Source organism: Centroberyx gerrardi, chromosome 2, assembly GCF_048128805.1.
Source record: "Centroberyx gerrardi isolate f3 chromosome 2, fCenGer3.hap1.cur.20231027, whole genome shotgun sequence".
Classification (NCBI taxonomy): Eukaryota; Metazoa; Chordata; class Actinopteri; order Beryciformes; family Berycidae; genus Centroberyx; species Centroberyx gerrardi.
In genome coordinates this window covers 20,364,650-20,388,954 of record NC_135998.1, presented here as the reverse complement: position 1 = coordinate 20,388,954, position 24,305 = coordinate 20,364,650, and the positions used below count along the sequence as shown (strand labels likewise).

General features: G+C 42.3%; 1 protein-coding gene across 1 annotated transcript in view; it reads right to left on the bottom strand.

The window, feature by feature from the left end:
- Nucleotides 1-24,305, bottom strand: part of ctif (CBP80/20-dependent translation initiation factor) — an 80,839-nt gene that overhangs the window by 6,715 nt on the left and 49,819 nt on the right. The window contains exons 10-13 of the mRNA XM_071896760.2: nt 11,895-12,501; nt 10,024-10,323; nt 5,921-6,076; nt 467-520 (exon numbers count right to left, since the gene is read on the bottom strand). Of these exons, the coding sequence (XP_071752861.2) occupies nt 467-520; nt 5,921-6,076; nt 10,024-10,323; nt 11,895-12,501 (1,117 nt within the window). The remainder of the gene's footprint in view (nt 1-466; nt 521-5,920; nt 6,077-10,023; nt 10,324-11,894; nt 12,502-24,305) is intronic.

Here is a 24,305-nt window from a genome sequence, read left to right as displayed (position 1 = left end):
CATGCTCTTCACAGTTGGTGAGAGCTTCCTGCTCTTGTCTGGCCACCGCTCCAGCTCCTATTTAATCTATAATTCTTCGCCAATTCACCTGCACTACTTTATTATTCATAAACCTCAGGAAACTGGAAGAGAAGATCAGGACACAAAACACACTGCCTTGTAATAACAAAGATCTGTGCTTGAGATGGCCACAAAAATACAACTGTTACAATACATGTTTGAGATTACAAGTTTGAGTTGAAATAAAGCCTTATAGCTTATATAGGCATACTGTTATCTCATGTCCAGGAAAAAATGAATATTGAATGGGATTTGTGTATTGCATGCATTTGTTCATACATTTTTATTGGACATTGCCTGGCTTTAACATGAATTCCAAAACAGCCTCTAGCTTCATGCCCAAGGGCATAAGTATGGTGTATGTTTTGTGTGTGTGTGTGTGTGTGTGTGTATGTGTGTCCCATACCTCCATGGAACAGCAGAGGACTGCATCTTCCTTCACGTCTGTGGACTCTAACAGCTGAAAGGGACAAGAACAGACACTATGAGAGCAGAACATGACGGGGGGGGGGGGGGGATTAGAAGATTGCAAAAAAACAGAACTGTACAGAATAAAATGAAACAGAAAATCCAGTACAAACGACAACATGAGGTCCAGCGCAGACATTGTATAGGTATATATTTGGATATAGGCTACATGAAGAGATTAGGCAAATGGAATGTTTGTGAATTTGTGTGTTTGAATCAGTGCACACAAAAAAGAAAAAGAACCAAAAAAAAAAAAAAAAGCTAATCCTGATTATAAATATTTTCTTTTAACACATGAAGCTGGCAAGACTGCAGACCAGGCTTTCAGCCAGGCAAGCTAGCTAATCATCAGACATCAAGGCCTGCTGTATGCATGTTCACACACACACGCACACGCACACAGAATCAAACAGTTGAGTTGGTAAACATGCTAGCTGGCTTTTCCCTCCCAACTGGCCCCACAGACAGATGGGCACACGACTGGCACTGTCAAACACTGTGGAGAGAGATGGCGACAATGGGAGGCATAGAGAGAGAGAGAGAGAGAGAGAGAGAGAGAGAGAGAGAGAGAGAGAGAGAGAGAGAGAGAGAGAGCAAGCGAACAAGCCTCCTGTGCTATATGGTGAACATCTAGCATGAGGCAATGCCAGAAAGTAATTAAGTGAAACACTTTTTCCCCCTCTTCTTCACAAGAGTCTGTTTCCAAACCATTACTCTGACAAACTGGAAGGAAGGTGGGAGGCAGAGAGAGAAAGTAAGAGGGCGGAGAGAGATGGGGCAGGTATGGATAGTGAGAAAGAGGCTGAAGTGCTGCAAAACCATTAGGTCCAGGAGGGGTTCTGTCTTAGCTGTAATGTCTGATCAAACCCTAGAACAGGGGTATTCAACCATGTGCCATGGAGGGGCGAGAGTCTGCAGGTTTTCGTTCCAACCAGAGACTACACACCAGATGAATTCACTGACTAGCACAACTTCAACAAGAGAAGAGGAACTAATCAGTGAAATCACCTGGTGTGTAGTCTTTGGTTGGAACGAAAACCTGCAGACTCTCGCCCCTCCATGGCACATAGAAGCCGTAGAAGCATAGACCTGCTAAACATGGCTTAAATGCACAATACAGGCACTGCAGTAATCACATAGAGCATACGTATCATTGTAAAACAATAACAACTGAGATCATGCAGTGGATACACAGGAAATCAATATGTATAGGAGGGGGATCTGTGATAGAGAGCAATTTTCATTGTAATGGCTGCGTTGTAATGCGGTATGAGTTTAAATGTGGCCATTTCAGTTGGCATCGCTCAGTTGGCATTGTATGGAGGGGCTTACACACATGTACACAATGCACAGACACGTGCATGCACACACCAACCCAATTATGTGGACAGAGAGCAGGCCTGATCAGGAGAGTGGAGCAGGTCTGGAGCCAGGGGCAGCGATTAGATCCCCAGCCAACTGATGGATCCCACCTACTGCTAGACCACTGGTGGCAGCAAGGCCTAGGCTCACATACACACCAAATAACTCAACCAAAGTCTGACTGAGGCTAAAAGTTTAACACTTACACGCCCATACACAGACCAGTTGAAGTGTGCTTAAATGTATGCACTGTAAAAGGAAACTATGGCTGCATTTTTCTGCTAGAAAAACAAAAACACATCACCACTGATGCTACAGGCCACATTAAATATGAGCTAGCCTCTATTTCCACAGTGTAAGCCTAATGTTATTCCACCTATGTATTGGGTCCCAGGCAGTTGGGCAGACGTCAGCTCCTCAGTATGCTCAGACGGGGTGTGGTGACAGTATGGCTGTTTGATGTGGTAACATTACTGGAGTCTTGTCATTCCCAGAGTGGGAGAACTGTGTGACAAGTAGGACTAGCTCATAATGAGTTCTCTGGGGACCTGGGGGTGAATCTCTCTGCTCAATACACTTAAAATGGTCTAATCTTTACTCATCTGTCGTCAGTTCTCCTCTCCATTGCATAGCTCTCCTTTTCTCTTTGTCTGCTCTCCACTGCAATAGCCCTCCATGTTCCCTTGTCTCCTCTATCTCTCCTATAACACTATACACTAACACTATAACATACTTAGCTCCATATTGCCTACTTAAAAAGGAAGAGAATTTAGGCATGCTCGATTAGACCCATTATCAGTTCTAATTATTGGGATTTGTTAACACACAAGGTCTCTCTCAGAAAGACACAGCCAGAACTCGAGCTAGTTATGTCATCAAGAGACAAAGCTTGCTGCACTAAAAAGAAATGGGAAACCTTGGGCTTCTGCGTGATTTCCAGTTATTTTCATTCAAAAGGCATTTGATCAGGAACATGAAAAGCAGGAAAAACCAGGACAATTATGATCCTCTTTTAGCAATGAATGGGAGTGATGTGTCCAATAGGACTCACAGCAATACCTCAAATGACTCAATTAATGCAAGTAGAAAAACATCCTCATCCATTAAAATTTTCTTACGAGACTTCATCTCCATCTCTTTCAATATACATGCATTGCTTAAACGTTTGTTTGTATATGTTGAAACACTGGCTTTTTTTTAAGTTATTCTTAAATGAAAGCATTCATCATTGTGTTCACAGTAGAAGAAGAGAAGATGTTTCAGCTGGATACTAATGGCACGCAGAGAGCTGAAAGTTGAAAATATGACAACTTCAAATTCATATGGGCTTCCTATAGTTGCATAGCAACAGCAGGACTCAGGACTAGCACTTCCCTTTGTTACATAAAAATAATAATAATAATAAATTATAATTATCATCAAAGTTTTTGCTTTTACATAAACATTTTTTATCACTTGATTAATGATCAGAATATTCAATGGAATCTTAAATTACTAAAATAAATGTGAGTAGCAAGTAAGTAGTTTCACACTGACTTACAAAATCATTTACTTAACTAAAAATAATTATAATAAAAAATGTTCAAGAAGCACAACAAACGTTCAAGGTCTTTGGCTATGAGGATTAGGGTTGAATTTCCAAAGACGAATACCAAAGCACTTAGACCTACAGATAATGTAGTGCTTTATATGTTTAAATATAATGTAAAAAGCTCCTGATATCATTACCATATACAGTGTATGCAAACCAATATCCTGATATCATTTGCCTCGATAAATGGTTTTATTTGAAAGTCAAAGTGCCTTGGTATCTATCCTTTTAATTTTCATGACTATTGGGCTGTGCAGGCCTGCTCCACCTTAAGAGGGACATGTTTGACATGTTTGCTGGTTTCTTTTGGCGTGACGTGTTTTCATAAGAACCTTTTGATCTTACCTGCCTTTTCTTTCTTTTTTTCCCCATCTTACCTGCACACATTAGTAATTTGGATCTCTTCTTTCTGTGCTTTATATCATTGTATTTTACCACGGGGGATTTTTTTTGTTAGCACTTTCCTCCTATGTTTGATCACTGTGTAAAGATACTAAACAAAACCTGTAAATCCGGAACCATTTTTTTTTTTTTAACTATTAGGTTGTGTGGGACAGTTCCATGAAAGAATCCCATCATACTATAAAGCAAGGAATCTCTGTATGTGTGTCCTTCGCATATCTCGAGAACCGTTCGTCCGATCTACTTCACACTTGGCGGGTGTATTGCTGGGGACCCAAGGACATGTCGGATTTGGTGCAATTTGGACACGCGACACGTTCAATATTAATAAACTTTGAATAAACAAGCGAACAGCGCTCTGTGCAGCAGCGGGGCGGGGCGAACAGCGCTCTGTGCAGCAGCGGGGCGGGGCGAACAGCGCTCTGTGCATTCAGCGGGGCGAACGGGCACTGCACTAGTATCTTCTAATGGCCTGTCACTCATGAATGGATGAGATGAGATCATTGCCCATTAATCTGCTCTACCTATACAGCTGTCATGTACACCCAGACACACTTCCTCACACACCTAGAGTTGTTACCTAATCCTGTTCTGCAGGCTACAACTACAGAAGGCAGCCGCTGCAAAGTGTACAGGCGTACGCACACGTGCAGGCGCAAATGCTTGCACACACAAACAAATACATATACACACACACACACCCACACACGCACGCACGCACGCACGCACACACACACACACACACAGAAAGACATACACACATAACAGTGCAGCCTATAGCTGGAAGCCAACAGCTACGTGTCAGAACAAGACAGTCAAAACAGCAGACATCAAAATCAGGAACAAAGGCTCGGGGAAATACTGTATTGCTAAACAAGCACACAATCATGCACACACACACACACACACACACACACACACACACACACACACACGTACACACACGAATGGACACATACAATTACACAAACATTTTGACCTCTCACCCACATCTGTGCCTTTGTTCACAAGTGTGTTATGACCTCAAGCATCATTCAGAATTGGTTAAATGTCATGCTGTCGTTGCTAGAATGTGAAGGTGTTGAGGTGGACGCGTGTGTGTGTGTACGACGTGTGTGTCTGAGTGTGGTTATGCTGTATGTCCACACCCTTGTTCGTGTTGCCAAGCCTTTTAACAAGCTGAGATAATGCACTGGGCATACACTCAGACAGGGTGTGGGTGGTGTGTGAGTGTGTGTGTGTGTTTGTTAGAGAGACGGAGGGTGTGTGTGGTGTGTGCCAAACTGGCAGAGGTGTGGGCATGGGTGGTAAAACTGCCTGGCGCTTGCCTCAACCCTACCCATACTCCTTTCTCCCTCTCAAACTCTGACTGCACATGAAATCATTTTCCCTCCCCAATCCTGTCGTCTGTCTCAGTCTCTCTCCTGCTCTCCTCTCTACTGTCATGCCATGAGGAAATTGCCACTGCTATAACTGTCAGCCTGACCCCACTCTCCTCCGTTTCCCTCACCTCTTCTCCTCTCTCTTTCTTCCTCCCCCAGCCCTTCACTCCCTTCCCCTTTCAATATCCCATCTGTTAGAAACCACTTCTGTATCATGCTATGTCTGCTGTGGCTAAGTGGTTTCCATGGCGACCACGGGACTCTGTGCAAGAGAGCCAGAGCCAGCTGACGGGAACTGAACCTGGGGTCAGGTGTTTTACTGGAACCGTTGATGATGTTACGCCCGTGCCCCGTCTGTCTGGACCACTAACCAAACCCACTGGTGTCTAGAGTCTAGACTCGGTCTGGCCAAAAAGAGGAAACGCCGTCTTTGTGCTTCGCTGCTCATGCATGAAACAGCTGTATTGTATGAGCAGAGAGGGAACAAGTGTAGATGTGGAGGAGTGAGGACTCACACCACACGATCTAAAGCACACACACAGTTTACAGACATTTAAGCCAGACGTTGCCCTCTCACTGGCACGTGTGGAGGGGGAAGATCAACCATCAATTATGGATAACAAAGGTGTAGATCTGCACTAAAGTAGATACCGACCTCTCGTAGGCAGGTGTAGATGGGACAGACCAGCACCCTGAATGGCTCCCCGGCGCTGCTCCTCATGGTACCAAACACCTCACACAAGAAGGTGATGAAACCCAACCACCTCTCCACATCTGACTGCTGGAGCTCCTCCCGACGGGCAAAGTCCCTCTGTGGGGGGAGAGCGAGATAGATAGATAGATAGATAGATAGATAGATAGATAGATAGATAGATAGATAGATAGATAGAGAGAGAGAGAGAGAGAGAGAGAGAGAGAGAGAGAGAGAGAGAGAGAGATAGGAGAAAAGGAGGGAGAGAGACCGAGAGGAAGACAAAAATAGATTCAGTTTGGAAAATACACTGCTTTTGGAGCGGAGGAGAAGAAAGCTGAAACAGTAGAATCTATGCAGCCTTTGTGCTTTTGTGGATCTGTGTAATTCAAGTTAGAAGTAGGCGGTAGGTAGGCAGCTGTTTAAGTGTGTAATAAATTCATCAGCAGTAGCGGTAAACTGTTTCTACCGGCAGAACCATTAATCACCATTAACATCTTTACTATCTCTCTGATGGGAATTATTGTAGGTGGTGCACGTATTAACCTCGCCGCTAAAAGTACTTAAAGCCAAAAAGGAGTTGAAAAACACATTAAACGAATTCTTTCTTTTATCTGCCACAGAGAAGAGGAGAATATGTTAATTCAGTTTGGAAGTGAAGGGCAGTGTAGTGAACTGTGTCAGTGTTGTAAAAGTGTTGGGGTTAATATGGGTTAATGCATGAAGCGCACTCGCAGAGATGTTATAAGCCAGGTTAAATTGAAAGTTTGTGCAGAGTTAGGCCAACTCTTTCTGGTTCTTTCTCTTCTAGACTGTACTGCCTTACTGTGTACACTCTGAACTGCACTGGAAACAGACATGCACACACAACTAGACTGGAGCCATGCTTAAATGTGTATGCCATCATACAAACCGTGGATATACTCATGTGTATGGACATACACACAGAATATGCAGCTGAAAGGGTCCGAGTGACACCTCAACACTGTGACAAAGAAGCATAACACACACGTTTCTTACAAAATAACTTCACAGTTGGACACTTGGACAAACCTAGCCTGGTAAGACCATCCTGATCACGTGACCTCACATTCTGTTTCGCTCCACGGATCAGTCTGGACTTCCAGCCGCCAACATCGATGTGGGCGGGAGTACTTGCGGGAGTACTTGCCTTGACAGACGAACTCCTTCAGCCAATCAGCCAATCCAAATTCAAATCCAGTCGGAAGAACGGCGAAAACGTCTTTTCCACCGAGAAACTCTGCTAGTGCATACTCTTGTTCTTGTTTAACTGTTGTTGAGTCTATTTCTGCAATAACTGCACTTATGGCTGTGTTTACTCTACTAATGTTAACGTTAACGCTCATTGCTTCGGGAGACGCCATTACCGTTTTGCCAGCGGCGGCCTGTATTTCACGTCATCAACTACGACGCAGTCCCTGATTGACCAGGTTACGTCATCAACTACGACGCAGTCCCTGATTGGCCCGGTTACATTGTAATTTCAAGAAATCGATGTGGGCGGCTGGAAGTCCAGACTGACCCGTGGAGCGAAACAGAATGTGAGGTCACGTGATCAGGATGGGCTTACCAGGCTAGGACAAACCCACACAGGAGAGGAAACACAAAGGAGAGCAAAGTCAGGCGCAGATAAAAGCCTATGCTAAAGAAAGACACACAGACAAAAAAAAAAGACAAGGAAGAAGAAGATGGGGAAGGTGCTAACAGCATCACCAAAAAAATACTAAATGCTCTTCTCGGCCTAAATGAACAGCATAGCAGATAACATGCTGGCTATATTTAATCAAAGCAACAACAAACCCCGCTGCCTCCCTATTAATAAGCGAAGTGGTCACAGACTAATTGCCCCCATATTGAGGGAACAAGGGTCTGGCAGCAACATACATCATTAATGAAGGCCTTGGTGAGCCCTCTTATGACATTTAGAATGATTTAAAGCATTAAGCCCAAATGTCAAACACGAGGAGGGGGTCCACGCCGGCTGGGAAGAGGGTGTAAGCAGAAATGAGTGGGAGAAAGACATACAGAGAACAGGAGGACCATACTTCTAGGGAGAAGGGAATAAATAAAAGGTGGCGAAAAGAGGGAAAGGATTAAGGCAGAATTCACCACTGCTGTGGCTGGGATGGAAATCCCAGCATCTGAAGGGAGAGACGGTCTGAACGGGGAAAGAAAGAGAAAAGAAAGGAGGACAGAAAATGGAAGGGGCCTACTGCAAGCGTCTGGGGAAAAAGGTGAGGGACGGAGGGGTGGCAAAATTAAAGATGGCAGGGAAAAGAGCAGCAGCAGCAGGAGAAGGAGACAGGAGTGAGAAGAGGTAAAAGGAGGCGGTATGGTGACGCAGCAGGAGGGTTAACATTTAGATCTGGCACGTCATCTGAAGACAGCAAGTGGGGGGTTTTGCGTGTGTGTGTGTACATGCGTGTCTTGTTTGCCTACTTTCAGGCAGTCTGCTGCTCTGGTGAGGCTGTCTGGCTCTCAGGATGGAGCGAGGGAGTGAGGGGCGGAGGGGAGGAGCAGGGGGGAGAGAGAGGAAGTGAGCAGGGAGAAAGCAGCGAGGCGCTGGCCCGTGTTGTTCTGGGTGAGGGGAGATGATAAGACGGGTGAGCATGGGAATAGAGAGCTCATGAGGGAGGAGGAGGGGGAGAGGGAAGGGGATAGAGGCACTGAAACATGGAATGGCTGAGAGGATATTTTGATCATAGGTGCAAGACTGGAACTATATGGTTAAATGGGAGGGTGGTGGGTGGGGGTACAGGGTGAGGGGGCACAATCGGGGTCTCTCTCCCCAGGGTGTCTTCATTAGCTCCTTTGCTCACTGACATTTACAACATCACACACGCACAGCTGGTTTCCACCTGCTAGGACTCTTGCTTTCTCACAAGACTAAGGTTGAATGAAACCATTACCGAGAGGATTTTGTTGAAATATATACAAATATACACCTGGTGTTCTAAAAACCATAAACCATCAAGGGCCACTAGCTAAATAGACTGTTGCTAATGATAGCATACATGCAGAGTAGAACCTAATGCCAAACAGCACAAGGCTAGTGAGAAGTTCGACATCAAACTGTAATGCAGCCGACAATTTGAGTTCCACAAATGCATTTGCATAACAAGCTTCTGTGAATGGTGTTGATTAAAATGATATCTATCGGCAAAGGACTATTTTCAGAAGACAAGACTCTTGTCTGACTCAAAAGTGAAAATAACAAGAGATTCACTGAGACGGAATTCGCAATACTGGTGCTGCACAGACTTGTGAAAACATATTAACGGCCCGTGCGTCAGATTTGCTGAGAATTACTGGGACATACCGGAATAGAGATCACCATGTCAGGGTGTTCATTCCTAAACAAGACAGTAGCTAACACTGGCTCATTAGCAAGATGACAGCTTATTGCACAATCAGTCCCCAGTCTCCAGCAGCAAGGAACAGAGTAGCTTATCTAGATTCAGCTGCAAATTGTATCTACAGGAGAGATAAGTAAGCTAGTTTGGCACCTGGCAAGGAACCCATCATCAAATTAATGGTGTCAATGGTGAACATTGTGTGAACTAATGAAAATGCATGCAAAGTAGCTACATGAAATTAATGAGTCTAATTTGTCTGAATGCTGAAGAAATTACTTGAGGGAGAGATGAGGAAAGTGTGGAGTGGCAGCATCTCTCTCTCTCTCTGCACCATCTACAGTACGGAGGTGTGACTACAGATACGACTTCAAGATCCACTTTCTGTGTCTGTTTACTTCTTTAGAAAACAGTTAGAGTACAGTTTAGTAAAATCTGCTAATAATAGTTATCCTGAAATCAATAGCCATGCTGAAAACACTGCCATGTATATTCTCCATATATTTGCACAGAGACACCCCAGATATATAATTCTTTAAGTGGGATGAGGCACTGAGGGACAGATGAATTATAATATTGAATCCAATTTTACATAATTACAGTCCTCTCCTACTCACACTTACAGATTTATTCAGATTAACAAAATTGCTTCATACAGGAGCTCAAACACCTCAGACCTCCCAGCCCTCTCACCTGCAGCATGTTGAGGAGCAGCGATCTGAACTTGGTCCCCTCCACCATGAACAGCGCCATCTTGTCACAGAGCTTGGCGGCCGTGGTGGCGAAGCTCCGGTCCGACACGGCCTTGGAATAGATTGTGCTGACCACCTGGGCCAGCGTTTCCTCGGAGCGTGCCGAGCACTGGGCCTCCTCCATGAAAGAGGCCAGCTGCTGCTCCACCCCGCTGCTGTTGCTCCTCATGCTGTTGAGAAGCTCCACCAGCCGGTCCATGCGCTGGGGCCCGGCGCCTGCCGCCTCCACACACGCCTCCTCCTGCCGGCAGGGGACGGAGAGGATAGGTAATTAGAGGAGATGGTGGGAGAGGGTACGATATTCAGTTTTAACAGATGTTTGACCCTAGTCTGAGAGTAATTTTGAAGACTGTTGGTTAGGAAAACTGGTTCTGTAAGAAGATGCTGGCAGATAGTATGATGGGTGATGAGGCAAGTCGATTAGACCTAATACTTAGGTAAACTAAATTAAAGTAAATTAAATTTGGAGTTTGTAGAGGTTTCCTCAATTCTGCGGTGACATTTTTTTCCAAGGAGTACCTGTACTTAAATAAATAAATAACAGGTCATGACCAATGTCTATATTTGAAACTGCATAACATTACTATGAATCTTAAGTTTCATGTATGTTCCTTTTAGGGCTGCAACTAACGATTACTTTCATTATCGATTAATCTATCGATTATTTTTTCAATTCATCGATTAATCATTTAGTCTATAAAATGCCAAAAATTGAATTATTCGGCTTACACTTACTTAAAACACAAAATATATATACCAAAAGTATGTAAAGACTCAGGACAATCTAATTTGCTGTTGAAATGTGGTAGATTGCATATAGTTAAACTGCTTCCTATACAAGTTTGTGCATCATGCATGATAAATTAGGCTTATTTTCTTTTCCATGTACATGGAGTAAACCCCCCTTGGAGAGGAAATAACCACTTACAACATGTCAATAATATACAACATAATCAATAGGATATGAAACCTAATCAATGGCTTATAAAACGTAACCAATATGCTGGATCTTATCTTGGTTCAGTGGTCTGGCTATAAATTATAACACATTCCCAGCATCCACATCCCAAAGAAAATGTTGTTAAGGACAGGTAAAGCACAACACACAACATTTTGACCAGATTAGTATGAATTAGGTAGTTCTACACACATTTAGAATGATGTGGTGAAAGTGCTACGAAAATCCTATGCTATCCGATGCTACTTTGCTGCCCTATGAGTATGGCCTAACTGAACATAAGCTAGATCCAGGATTCACACCATGTCCCCAGAGTTTCTTCTGAACGTGCAACATTTCTGTTAGTTTTCCCTGAGTTTTGGTGTCTTTGAGGATATGTTTATTGATCCCTGCCTTGTTGCCTGCAGGGAGTCCTGTGTTGTCAAATCAAACCACCCCTGGTGGTAATGAGTTAGTTGTAGAGAGAGGAAGCTGAAAACAGCAACACAGTCAGCCGGCTAGCTAGTTTAGTGCACACAGCAGAAAACATCAAAAACTGTTAGCAAATGCTGCTTCAGCTACTTCACCTCCTCAGTGAGAACATGCACTCCCCTCCCTACCAACCAAGCAAACACAGTCAGAGTGTGTGTCGGTCTGAATGCTAAATAACTAAGCAAAGTGTAGAGTAAGTGGCTAAAGCAAAGATCAGTGTAACATGAGCATGTTTGTGTCTGCATGTCTGTATATGAATGATAGTGTCTGAACATAATGAAAGTAATTACAACACTACATGGTTGTGTGTGTGTGCGCGTGTGCACATGCGTGTCCTGATTGCTCTAATGCTGACTGACAGGCAGTAAGCAGCTTTCCTCTACCTTGTCCTTTAGTCTCCTCCTCAGCCTCTCCTTTGACGACTGCAGCAAGTTGATTTTGGGCTGCTCCGACTGGCCCTCGCTCGCCTTCCCACTTCCTGGAGGGCTGGGAGATTCCTGATTAACCGTCTGGTTTCGGCAGGAGTTTTGATTGGCTGTTGACCAAGATCTGGGCGATTCACTGGGACTCTTACTGCTGCAATCTTTAGGCTCCTGCGGTGGTTTGCTCTGCTCCTCACCCGTTCTTACATTCTCAGTCTCTTTGGTTGTTCTTGGCGGTACTCCTCTGTCGCCCATAGGGTTTGTCTGTCCATGCCCCTGCCCTTTCTGGTTGTGGTGCCAACGGCGGTTCTGGCTGTACCCGTGGTGTGGGGGCCCTCCTTGGCGCTGCTGCCCATGCACTCCTTGATACTGACGAGGGGGCCTGCCACTACCATTGTTTTTGTTATCTCCCAATTGCTCCGTTAAATTCTGCTGCTGTTGCTGGTTTGGAGATTGTTGCTGGGATTGATCCCTCTGGTGCTGTGGTGACTGTGGTTGTAGTTGCTGAATTTGGTTCTTCCCTCCTCCACCTCCTCCTCCTCCTCCTCCCTGCATCCGCTGCTGTCTCCTGGAATGAGAGCAGGTTATAGTTAGCCACATGGCGGTGTGGCACGGCCTGGCATGCCATCACCCTCTGTACCTCATACTTCTCTGCTCTGCCCTGGGCACCGACTGACTGACCACCCCTCTGTGTCAGTCAGTCACTGGCACCATGCCATCCATCTGTCCTGAACGGTCTAAAGCTGCTTCCATGCCTCTCTGTCCATCTTGCTACATCTCCTCTCCTCTTTTCTCTATCCCGCTTCAAAACTCACTATAACTTGGTAGTTGTGTGAAACTTGTCTTCTCTTGTCCTCCTGTCTGTTTATCCTCAACTTTCTTATCTAGTTACAGTGGCTGATTCAATCCATTCGATTTTCAACTTAGCAACCACTGCTCTTCTATCAATATTCCTATGGCAAATCACAACCAGATACAGACAGTATGCTAAACAGCCTATCCTCTACTAACACAATCTTAAAAGAAGTAAAAACCCAAAAGCTCAAAGACTCCTTACACATGGATGCACAGTGTGTCTACATTATCCTGTCCTTCATGGCTCAGTCCATTTGCTGCACTGGCTCTGGGCTTGACAAGCCGCTGACATATGGTCCATGGGATTAGTCACACTGCTGTTGAGGAGGCAGCCTATTATCTGCCTCAGCCTGTGAACTAACACAAACTCAACTAGCAGTGGCTAGCACTTTCAACTCCATAAGTACTTTTTATACCCTTAAAATAGTGAAGACCATTTACAAAAACCTGATAAGATTTGCACAAGAAAGAAATTGGCCCATCTCAAAACAAAAAAGAAAAAGGATTTGCATCTATTGGACAAGATCTGCCAAATTAAGAATAAGTTGAAGTTCTCAGTAAAGGGGTTTGTAGGATTTACATATGATATGATGAGAGCTTGCTGCAATCACAAGAGAACTTTTGCAGAGATGAGGCTGTTAGCATAAAGAACATGTGCTTCATCACAGTATAATTTCTCACATCTCCTGAGCCTATCCCTTCCACACTCAGTGAAGAACCCTACTCTTCCAATCCTCTTCCTACCAATGATGCTGTACGTCCTCCACTCCTCCTCCTACCACTGATAAGTCCTGCTCCTCTGTTCCTCATCCCACCTTTGAAGAGCCCAAGCACCCATTCCTGTTTCAAGCAGCAGTGCTTCCAATTCTTATGCAATCAATGAGTATGCCAATTTTGCTGAGAATGAGATGCATTGCATGATTCCAATGGTACATATATAAATGGCAAATATATTTTGCCCAATTTCCAAAATGAGAAAAAATTGTGTCCCACAACTCTGATTTCTGAGGATAAACTGTGAGGAGCTAAATATATCACACACACTGGAACTAATGAGTAAAAGCTTAAGAAAGGTTTTGTGGCCCCTGCAACGCTGACAGTTGCGCCTAAGGCAGCTGAAAAATATCCTGCACCACCATCTGTTTTTTCTGTTTCCAAGTCTGGATGTTCCTCTTGATATCATCACAGGTAACAACACTGATGTGCACTCATCCCTGATGTGTCAATGGCTTTCCACAGAAATATTCCTATTTACTAAATGAGAGATCTATATCTAAATAACAAGGGCGTGTAACTCCTTCCTAAGGCTAAAGCAGTCAAACATAACATTACAGGTTGCGAAGATCAAGAAAATCATTCATCATCATTGTCTTCACATCTCAATTTCCAGAGATGTCAGCTCTCTCCTCCAGACCTACTTCCAGAGATGCCAGGTCCCTTCCCAGTCTTATATCCAGAGTTGCTATATTCCTCCCTCACTCAGCTCCAGAATTTCCAGGTTCATTCACCCCCAAATACAGAGTTTCCAGGTCCCTTCCCACTACTGTCGAAGCATCCCTGTCCCTTCCTAGCCACAGCTTCAAAAGATGCAGTCCCTTGTGTGATTAACCCAAGTCAGTCAGAACACCATGTTCAGAGTGAACAGCTCCAACTATGTAACCCCACTTCACCCCAATTAATTCCTCTGTCGCTGCATCTCACTTTGCTGAATCTTAAATATGTAATCAAAAATATTTCATTAAACCCACTCGTTCTCAACCCAACTGTTCCTACGTCTGTCCCTACAACTTGTCATAGTAAGTTAGTAAGTAGTTGAGCTACTGAAGATGAAACGATGCTGTCCCAACATCCATTGCATCACAGAGGCTTTGAAATACAGGCCATAAAATCGTCCACTTATTGTTACCATCGAATAATGTAATATTATAAGTACTTAATAATATTAATTCATTCAGGCCACATATTCAGAACAGAAAAATCATTGTTTCTTTTGTGAAGGCCTGGCTGCTGACACTTTTATGCCAGTGCTTGATTGTGGTAATGTTGGAGACTGTATCGCAGAGAATTGATGTGTATTCGTGTCTGTAAAGCCTTCATTCATCACTGTACCTTGTATAATTGGATTGGCCTATAAAATTATTCATTGGTAGCTTTTTATCTACGTCCATGCTAAGTTTGCTTTCCAATTATTCACTTATATCTCTAAAACCATTTGGTAATTACTGTCTATGGTCACAGAGATTCTGTTTGATACCTTGCCCAAAGATCAAAACTTAATTAAAGCTTTTATCCATCTTTCTCCCTTTTCACGGAAATCAAAATGATTTAAAATGGAGTCTGACTCTCCATCTAATTTCTCTTATTTGGAAGTTTCAGTGAAGGTTTTGAATCACGGTAAGTATAATTAAATCCGAGCCTGACTGCTAATTAGGTATATAGTCCCTGTTTACTGTTCAAAAGACTGCTTGAAGTGGACTTTGTAGACTTTTTGGACTCTCCAAAAGCTAAAACTGACAACCTGGCTCCAGACTGAGACCCTGACTCACGATGTGTTACCGCATGCGCAAACGCCCGCAATGGGGAAAAAGGAGCCTTCGCCATTCATGAACCGTGCGCTATGGGCGTTGTTCATGGCACAGTAAAAGGCGAGTTGACTGTGCTAGTGCTCCTTATAAATATATTTTGCATGTAATTATTGTGCAAATATGAATGACTTGTGGTTTTGGTCATGCAAATTAGGCTTTGAGATCAATTCATAAAACATCTTGCAGTTTGCACCCCTGTAGAAAAAGTAGCGCACGCAAAATCTTGTACTTTTAATTGCACAATGGGATCACACTGTTAAATAGACCTCTCTTTGGGTCAGACTGACTTTCACTATGGCGGCTGTTATTTTTGCTAGACACAGACATCGTCGCCAGCAGATTCGGCAAGTTAGACAGAGGATTTTCCTCCTCCTCCATTCTTAAGTTCTTTCTTCACTCTACATCACTGAACTCCCTCAGGACTACCCGTTCCCACCAATCCTCAGTCTGTATCCTCATCTGAAAGCACCGGGTTGCTGGGGAGCAACAACTGCATGTGTCGTCACCTTCTTTCCAATTCCAACGAGTCTCGCAAAAGTAACGCCGTTGTTTGTCTATGGCGTGGCTGTGACAAACAACATGATGTGGTAGAGCAGAATCAAGGCTGTAATTGTTTTGGTTAAAACAATTACAAGAAAACAAATAATATTAATTAAAAAAAAAATCAAATTTCCACAATTCTCTCTGCATAATCGAAATAAATACTTCAGTCATGTAAACGGGATTATTATGGTGAGTTGTCAATTAATGCAATCATGTAAAAAGATCAATCAGATTATTGCCTTAATCGCAGTATTGGCTATAGTCGCATTATTGTGAGCATGTAACCGTTTGGAAATTGTGCATTTTGCAGGTCAAGGTGATATCAGTTCATTTCATGTAACTAAGGTGTATCCTTCATTTATCAATCCATTAACATATATATTCTCAAACCACTGGAAAGTGGAGTCATTCTTAAAGACCTCAAAGTCATTCCCCTGTTTACGTTTGGGGATCCAACATAATTTCAAATCCTCAGTATCTCCATTGTTAGATGTTTTTCAAAGATTCAGTAAAAGCTGGTGTACAACAGAATCCTGAAGCCTCTGAACGCTCATTCCATTCTGTATGATTATCAGTATGGATTTAGAAAGCATTGTTCCACAGATATGGCTGTCCCACAACTTGTTGATAAAATCTACTCTGCTCTAAACAATGATGAATATCTCTTCAAATATTTCTAAATCTATGAAAACCTTTAACACTGTTCAGTCTGATAATCAGATCTAATCAAACTCAACTCATGTATGTATGTATGCTACAAAAAATATCCAACACACACAGCACATTTTGGCTAAAGGTCTTATTCATTGATCATTGCCATGTTTAAAATAATAAAAAAAGCTAAATTTTACTCAGATCCCTGGAAATCATGACTGATGGATCTTTGCATTGGACAAAAAAACATTCACCTTCTTCGCAATGAAAAGTGGAACTCTCTTATCAGCAAAATCATTGGTTTGGTTCATCAGACATGTCTTACTGACATGCTGAAAAGTTGATTTGGGCTTCCACATTTGCTATCAATCTCACATTCCATACTCGATACATAAGATTTGGTAGGCTACCCACTTTCAGCAGCCAGACTGACTTTCAACATGACTCTTTCATCAACTTGCTATTTTATTTTCCTCCCACATAAACATGTATCAAACATTTCTTTTAATTTATTTCATTATAATAAAAATAATTTCAATTTAATTCATACATACGACACCAGGTGCTCTAATAACCTGCACCTTTTTAATTCTGGGCAACATATTGGCAGTTCTAGAGACAGGGACTGTGGAATTGTTACATTAATGAATCTATCTCTTTCAACTATCTCAAATATAGATTTACAGGTTGTCTGATGTATCAAACTTGTTCAAGTTTTCCCTCAGTAGCAAAACATTCCATCCTGGGTCCTGTTTTGCTCTCCATGTCCTGCCTGGTTGTGTAATTTGTTTCCCAATTTGCCTCTGAAATGTGATACAAGTAGCTTTGATACTCAATGACTACGATTGTCTCAAATATGTCTCAAAACTTTTTCAGCTTAATGATGGTCAATCCGAGATTGTTATACAGTATCTGGCCCATCATTCTTCTATTTTTCTCAGCACTCAAAAAATGCTTAAACGAAATGTCACTTTCTTTCTTGTTCTTCTTTATTTTTAGTACTTTCTTACTTAACAACTAGACAAGGAAAATATGCTGTCTTGCACTCATGAGCAGCTGATCGGCCTGGGGCCTGCAGCCGTCCTGGGTCCAAAGAATCTACTGATTGAGCCTGTTGGCATGACGGAGAAGGAAGAGAACAGGGGTGAAGGTGAGAGAGAGAGAAGAGCTAAACCTTACCCTCCATCTATTGTCATGGAGAATGTGATACTGCTGGCAAACAAGATGAATGAGTTCACTGCCTTAGTCAGGACCCAGAGGGAATATCGGTGATGTATCCTAATGTGTTTCACAGAGACGAGACTACAGGGGAATACACTGGACAGAGTGGTAAGAGGAAAGGAGAAGGTCTTGCTGTTTTTCTTCAATCTAGATGGAGTAATCCGGGTCAAGTTAGTGTCAGAAGTCCACAAACTAAACTGCTGGCTGTGGGCTTGTGGCCGTATTACTTGGTGTGGAAGTTTTCATTCACCATTATTGTTGTTTACATCCTGCCCTAAATTGATGCGTGTGCTGCTCGTGATGTCATTCACTCAGTGATAACGGGATTACAGATTAAAGATCTGAATGCCTTCATGGTAATCTCTGAAGACTCAGAACAATCTGCAGCAAAACAGTGTGACGGATGTGTGGAGTGGGACGGCAAGGACCACTGACTATTGGCAGCCCACCCAAGCTTGGCAGGCTGGACTAGGGGGACCATGACCATGTGCCTACTTTAGCTTCATCTTGTTCTTAGCTGAAAAAAGTGTCTGTACATTCTCTGCATGAGTCGATACATATTTCTAGACACATTTTCTGCACGCATGATACCTCCATCCACAAATATGTTTTTTTTTTTTTACAATGCACATAAATATGGTGACATTGTGGTCTTTCTTCAGATTCTTATATTCCTCTTATTTGTTATATATTGCATATATATTGATATTATTTTTTTTAATAATTTCTCAAATATTGTATCAATTCATCTATAAAAAGACATTAGTGCCAGTAGAGATTGTATATAAATAGTATAAATTTGAATTTGTCATGCTCTTTCATACATATTGAACTGTTGTTTCATATTGTGCCTTACACATTCAATTTTTTAATTAATTTATTAAACAAATCCATTGGTTTTTTTTTCAAGACAAGACAAACTCTTTCCAAAGTCAGCTTTTTAGACTGACAATCTACACTCATAGTCACTTGACACTGACATTTCACATCCAAAATAACAGGAGTATAGAGTCACAACATGAAACAATGAGTTCCTGTCCAAATATAGTCATATAACCAGGATAGCCAATTGGTTAGGGAGCTCATCGTGCTCCTGGGTGCTGCAACCCTGTACCTCTGGTTGGGGAGCAGGGTCCAAGAGAATTTCCCTATTGGGGGATGAATAAATTATAAATAAATTAAAACAAAAAAATGAGTAGCCTTTTTTTTCAAAAAGTTTGATCATGAGTGCTTGGTACAAACTGATATCAAGGTTGCAGAATAATTATTACCTTAAACTAGAGAGATTGTACAATTGAGCTAACCATGTATTAAAACATTGAAAACATTGTAGATATACATGATAGACTTATAGTAAATAAAAATAATCCTGGGAGCGCATTAAAAAATCTAATCGAAAACGGTGGCTCAAATGAGCTCCTTTAGATCCGAGTCTCCCATTCAGCATGATAAGGCACAGAAAATGTGTGCTTGCAGATCAAAGGCCGGTGTAAAGTGAATTGGCAATGAAATTCCATTCACACATAATCCACACACTGCTGGCTACTAACAGATATGATGAGTACTCTCAAAGGGAATGTTTTAACTGGTATTAGTAATGCTATATTTGGAGCTTCTCTCTTTAAAAATTGCAACACAAACACACATACTGACCAGGGAAGAGGTCTCCCTCCTAGTCAATCTGTCTGTGTGTGTATTTGTCACAGTGCCTTCTCCAAAACTATAGAGCTCTAGTTATGAACATACACAGCCATCACCAGCACGCCATCACCCAGCGCTATACTATATTTCATATGGCTATGGTTCCTATTAAGCTTATATGCCACAGTAGACATGAGGGTCATTGAAACCCCAACTGCTAAGTCAGCTCACTGGAGTAGCCATACAAAGCCCCTAAGACATTTAAGCAATATCACACGAGAGGGAGTGCTGTTGTACTGTATATCAGCACGGCTGTGATTCGGTCGTAGAAGATAATCACAGCCGTGCTGATATACAATACAACAGCACGACCTCGAGTGTGATATTGCTTTTATACAACAGTTGTATAAACAAAGCTATTATCAAGTAATGGTAATTTGAGACGACAAAAACAACAAAAACAGTTCCCTCAGGATTCCACTACCAAGTGTTGCCAAGCAACAGGTAAACTGTTTCTCGACTGCAAGCTAGCTAGCTACTTTGAGGTTAGCACAGACGATTTCAGCTTACTTTCTTCCCAATCTTCCGCCTCGGCCGACCGTTCATAATTACGGTCAAATGTATCCATATTTGCTAAAAAACGCAATGTGTGAACGCAGCCTAATCAAGGTTACATTAGAACACCTGTGAAGCAGAGTGATACATACAGTACAGCATCCCAGCGCTGTTATACTGTATATCAGCACTCATGGAATGCCTCTTGTCCAATCAAATTGCTCGACCGGAACTAACCGGTGTATAAATAGTGTTATGTTTTCTTCCTCCCTTACTTCCTACTGCCCTTTGTTAGCTTATATTAAACGGTGCAACTTGCTTGTCTTTCTCATATGATGTGGACTTTGTGTCATAATAGGACAACAACAACAACAGAACACACACACACGCTGAATATAGATCCCTACATGTACAAATCCAATGCGAAAATGCAATGACCGAATCACTCCATTCAACTCTTTAGGTAAATATTTTAACCAATAAATCATATGACATCCATTTTAACAAAGATTCAACAGTAAGGATTGACCGAATGCCCAGGGCCAGTAAGACATTGACTTGGGCCAGCTGATTGGTCAGCCAGCACCCAAAAAGTTTCTGGTCTCACTTGGTGATAAGCCTGTGTTATCTTAGCCTCTCTGCTCTGCCACTGGCCCACTCTCCTCTCTGTTGTGCTTCTGCTGACCAATCAGATTGGATGCCAGCTCAGAGTTAGTCAGCGATCTGGCAACTCAGAGTTGTGTGGGGCAGACACAGTGGCAGCTACTTCAAATTATAAAGAGTGAAAAGTAAAAGGCAGTTTCTTTTGTCGTTGAAAGCAACAGTTTCCTTGGGTTGAAGTGATGATTCAGTCCTGTACTGCTTTTACCATTTGTCGGCAAAAACAGCCAGCAGCACCTCGCCTGTATGTTGGCAAAGCTGACATACCATCATCAGGTCCCATTAATGTACTAGCAAAATGGATGAATGGAGACTCAACAGCCTCACAATATCCGCTTTTTTTCCCTTTTTTCTTTTTAACTAGTAAATAGAATAGCATGTCACTGCTGGTTCTATTTACAGAAAAGCATCTATAAATTAGTCATGAGACTCATCCATGAATACAGTAAGGCCCATCATACCCTTTAAATTTATTCACAGTCAATCAATTATTTACTTTTTTGTGGTTTATATTTCATTTCATTATATTATATCCCCAATTTACCAGGAGACCCTGATGATTTGTCGAGGTTTGGCGTGTTTTCTCCATACAAAACAGAACAGTGTGTATCGGGGCTATGCTTTCGCTGGTCTTTGTTAACATTACTGTTGTTAATGTAACATTAACATAAACTACGATATCAGATATGTCAGACGTTTTTATAATTCAGTTTGATGTAGCAGAGTGGTGTGTGTGTGTGTTGTGTGAGTAAGACCTGCAATTTTACTTGGTGGCTAGCAAGAGCAAATCAGGCTGGTGTAAAATTGCAATAATACCGTTATTTGCAGTTTATCACTTCTCTCCTTATCTTCAATATGCATAATATTATCAGACTAACACTACTGTATGCGTGTGTGTGTGGCCTTGCACCAAACTATGTCTGCCAGACCTCGGTCTGTTGAGAATCACTGTGACAAGGGACCTGGCCAAAGAGATCTCAACAATCATGTCTGGACACTTCAACTGGATATGGAGTGCACACATGCACCTTCACACACACACACACACACAAATGACAGCCTGCAGGCAGTGCGAGTCTGGACACACAACTGCTATCTTCCTTTTCAGTCCCTCCCCAGCGCACACAGACACACACAGACACACACAGACACACACAGACACACACACACACACAGACAAGAACAGCTTCTATAACTATCCTTCCCTCCATCTCAACCTGCCAGCCAACAGCACTTAACCTTTGGAGCCTCCTGTGAGAAGGCAGCCCTTCCTTGTTTCCACTCATAAAGCCACACATACATCCTTTTACCCAGAAGTCCAGAGAGAGCGAGACTAATTGCAGGACTCCCACCAACAGTTTCGGAATAAAACATCTCTCTTTTGATCTCTTTCTTTTCCTCCCTCCCACTCTCTCTCTGTCTGGGTCCGACTGTGGCATTCCTTGTCTTAAGGCTGGGTCACACTAGACAATTTTAAGGCTGATTCTAGGCCAATTAATTTTATTTAATCACAAATTAAATAGAAGAAGTCTCATACAAAAATTCCTCATCAATGTTAATCTTGTAATGATGTCACTTCAAAATGCATTTGTTATGTAAATGTAACTGTAGCTTCTGTAACATGGAGCAAGAAACAATTCAACACCTATTTTGTAACCTATTTTGTAACTGTAATTTTGTGAACTGCTCTGGACGAAAGGGTAAACAGTTTTTTAATGAAAGAAGGGGTCATGTGTGATCTCTCGTCTTCATGTGTGACGCCCACCTTTGTCCCGTCGGCTAGCGTGAACAGCTTCCTGACCAGACGGCGAGCGTTTAGTCTGAACTGCCCTACACACGCAAGACTTCAACAGTCTTGTAGTCTGGCCAGGGCTTTACAAAGACCCGTCTCTGAGCTTTGGAAAGAGGTTTCTGTCAATAGAATTAGAAAATTTGGTAACACATTTCCACCTCGAAAGCCTCATTGTTATGTAGAGAAGTGGTCACCTTTGCATATAATGATGGATTATCACGATAAGAGGATATTCAGAGTCAGTGTAAATGGGATGTTAGGATGTTTGGAGTGTACAGAATACTTTATATACACAAGAAGTGCTGTAGCTGGGAACTGAAGCTCAGTTCCTTGCAGTCCAACTCAAGCTTTTCTATCTCTTCAAACACTCTGGATAAAGAGGAGATCCAGGGAGGGGGAGACTTAAATGGAGAGATAGTAAGAGAGGAAAATTAAAAACAAAGCCAAAAGCTGGATGATAGCCAGCGGTCTGCATAAGCCTTGTGGGAGGCTGGATTGAGTTGTGAAGAAAGGCCAAATGTTTAAAAAGGTTGCTGCAAATGTCACTTTCAGAAAGCTCAGTGATGACGAGACTGCATGGTGGTTTAACTTTCTTCACAAAAGACTTCCCTTGCACTTTTAACTCTCAAACCTTCAATAACTCATTTTAAGACCAAAAAAGAGTAAAGGGGAATGAACAAGCCAGACATTTTAAGGTTGCAGAATAAAAGCGTATGTATACCTTGTGAAACAAAACTGTCTGTTGCTAGCAAACTTGCCTTGAGCTGAATAGGGGTGCAAAATTGCTAAATGTTTGTCATGCATATGATGTAGGAATTTCAGCAATGGTCCACCAGTCTGAGCTGATTAGAAATCATGATTGATTGGTAGGCAGTAAAGTACATTTTTTATGTGTTCAAGGTCACATATTGCACTCAGGAATAGGAAGGTGAAATTATTCCAGACAGGATGATGGATTAGTAAAATGGTCTTTGAACATATTTTCTATCAGAAATAAAGTTTATTACTGAATCAAACAGCGCCTCCCTCTTTGCTCCTTCTCTCTCCCTCTCTCCTTTCCGCTCTCCTGGTGCTGAAAGACGCACAGCAGCGGCTTCTCTCAGTCCCAAAACGGGCTTTTTCGTTATTGTTTTCTTGCCATTTTCTTTTCTGTTTTACAAAGAAGAAAATGAAAAACAAGTCCTTTATAAATGTTGTATCTGCCGTTTCTGACCAGGAAAATGAAAAATGCCTTCTATTTCCGTTTTTCAGTTGTGGATTTTTAAATGAAAATCAAATCACCATGCGTTTTTCATTTTTTAATTTCTGTTTCTGAAAAGAAAATGGAATGACCAATAAATACACGGGCTGCGCTTGTGGTGTCAATGTTCCGGCATCGTTCACACATACGGTCGATACGGAACTTTACCAGTAACGTTACAACATCTTGAGCAGGGAAATCGGCAGAACTGATTTACTGGCATTTCCACACCGGCTCCTGCTCACACATGACAGTGTGCCGTAACATTTACGGAACAGGCTGCGTGTGTGAAAGGGGCTATTGTCTTTTTGCGCTTGATTTCTGAAGAAAAGGTGGCAGATTTCTTGGTTTTGGGGCTCATTTATGGTGAAATAAAGATCTTGCTGTGACTTGTTTCTTTAGACTTTCTTCATGTTATGCCAATGCACATTCCATTAGCTACCAGCAGTATACTTCTACCTTCCTGACAACATTACAGAGCTCCAGATGGGGAATATTTGCCACTGCAGCCTAGAATAAATAAATTAACAAACGACAATTGTTTTTATTAGTATTGCTGATGACTGTCCAGAGAGACTGGAAAAATAATCTGCCTTCAATGAATATCTGATTCTGTGGAAATTGTC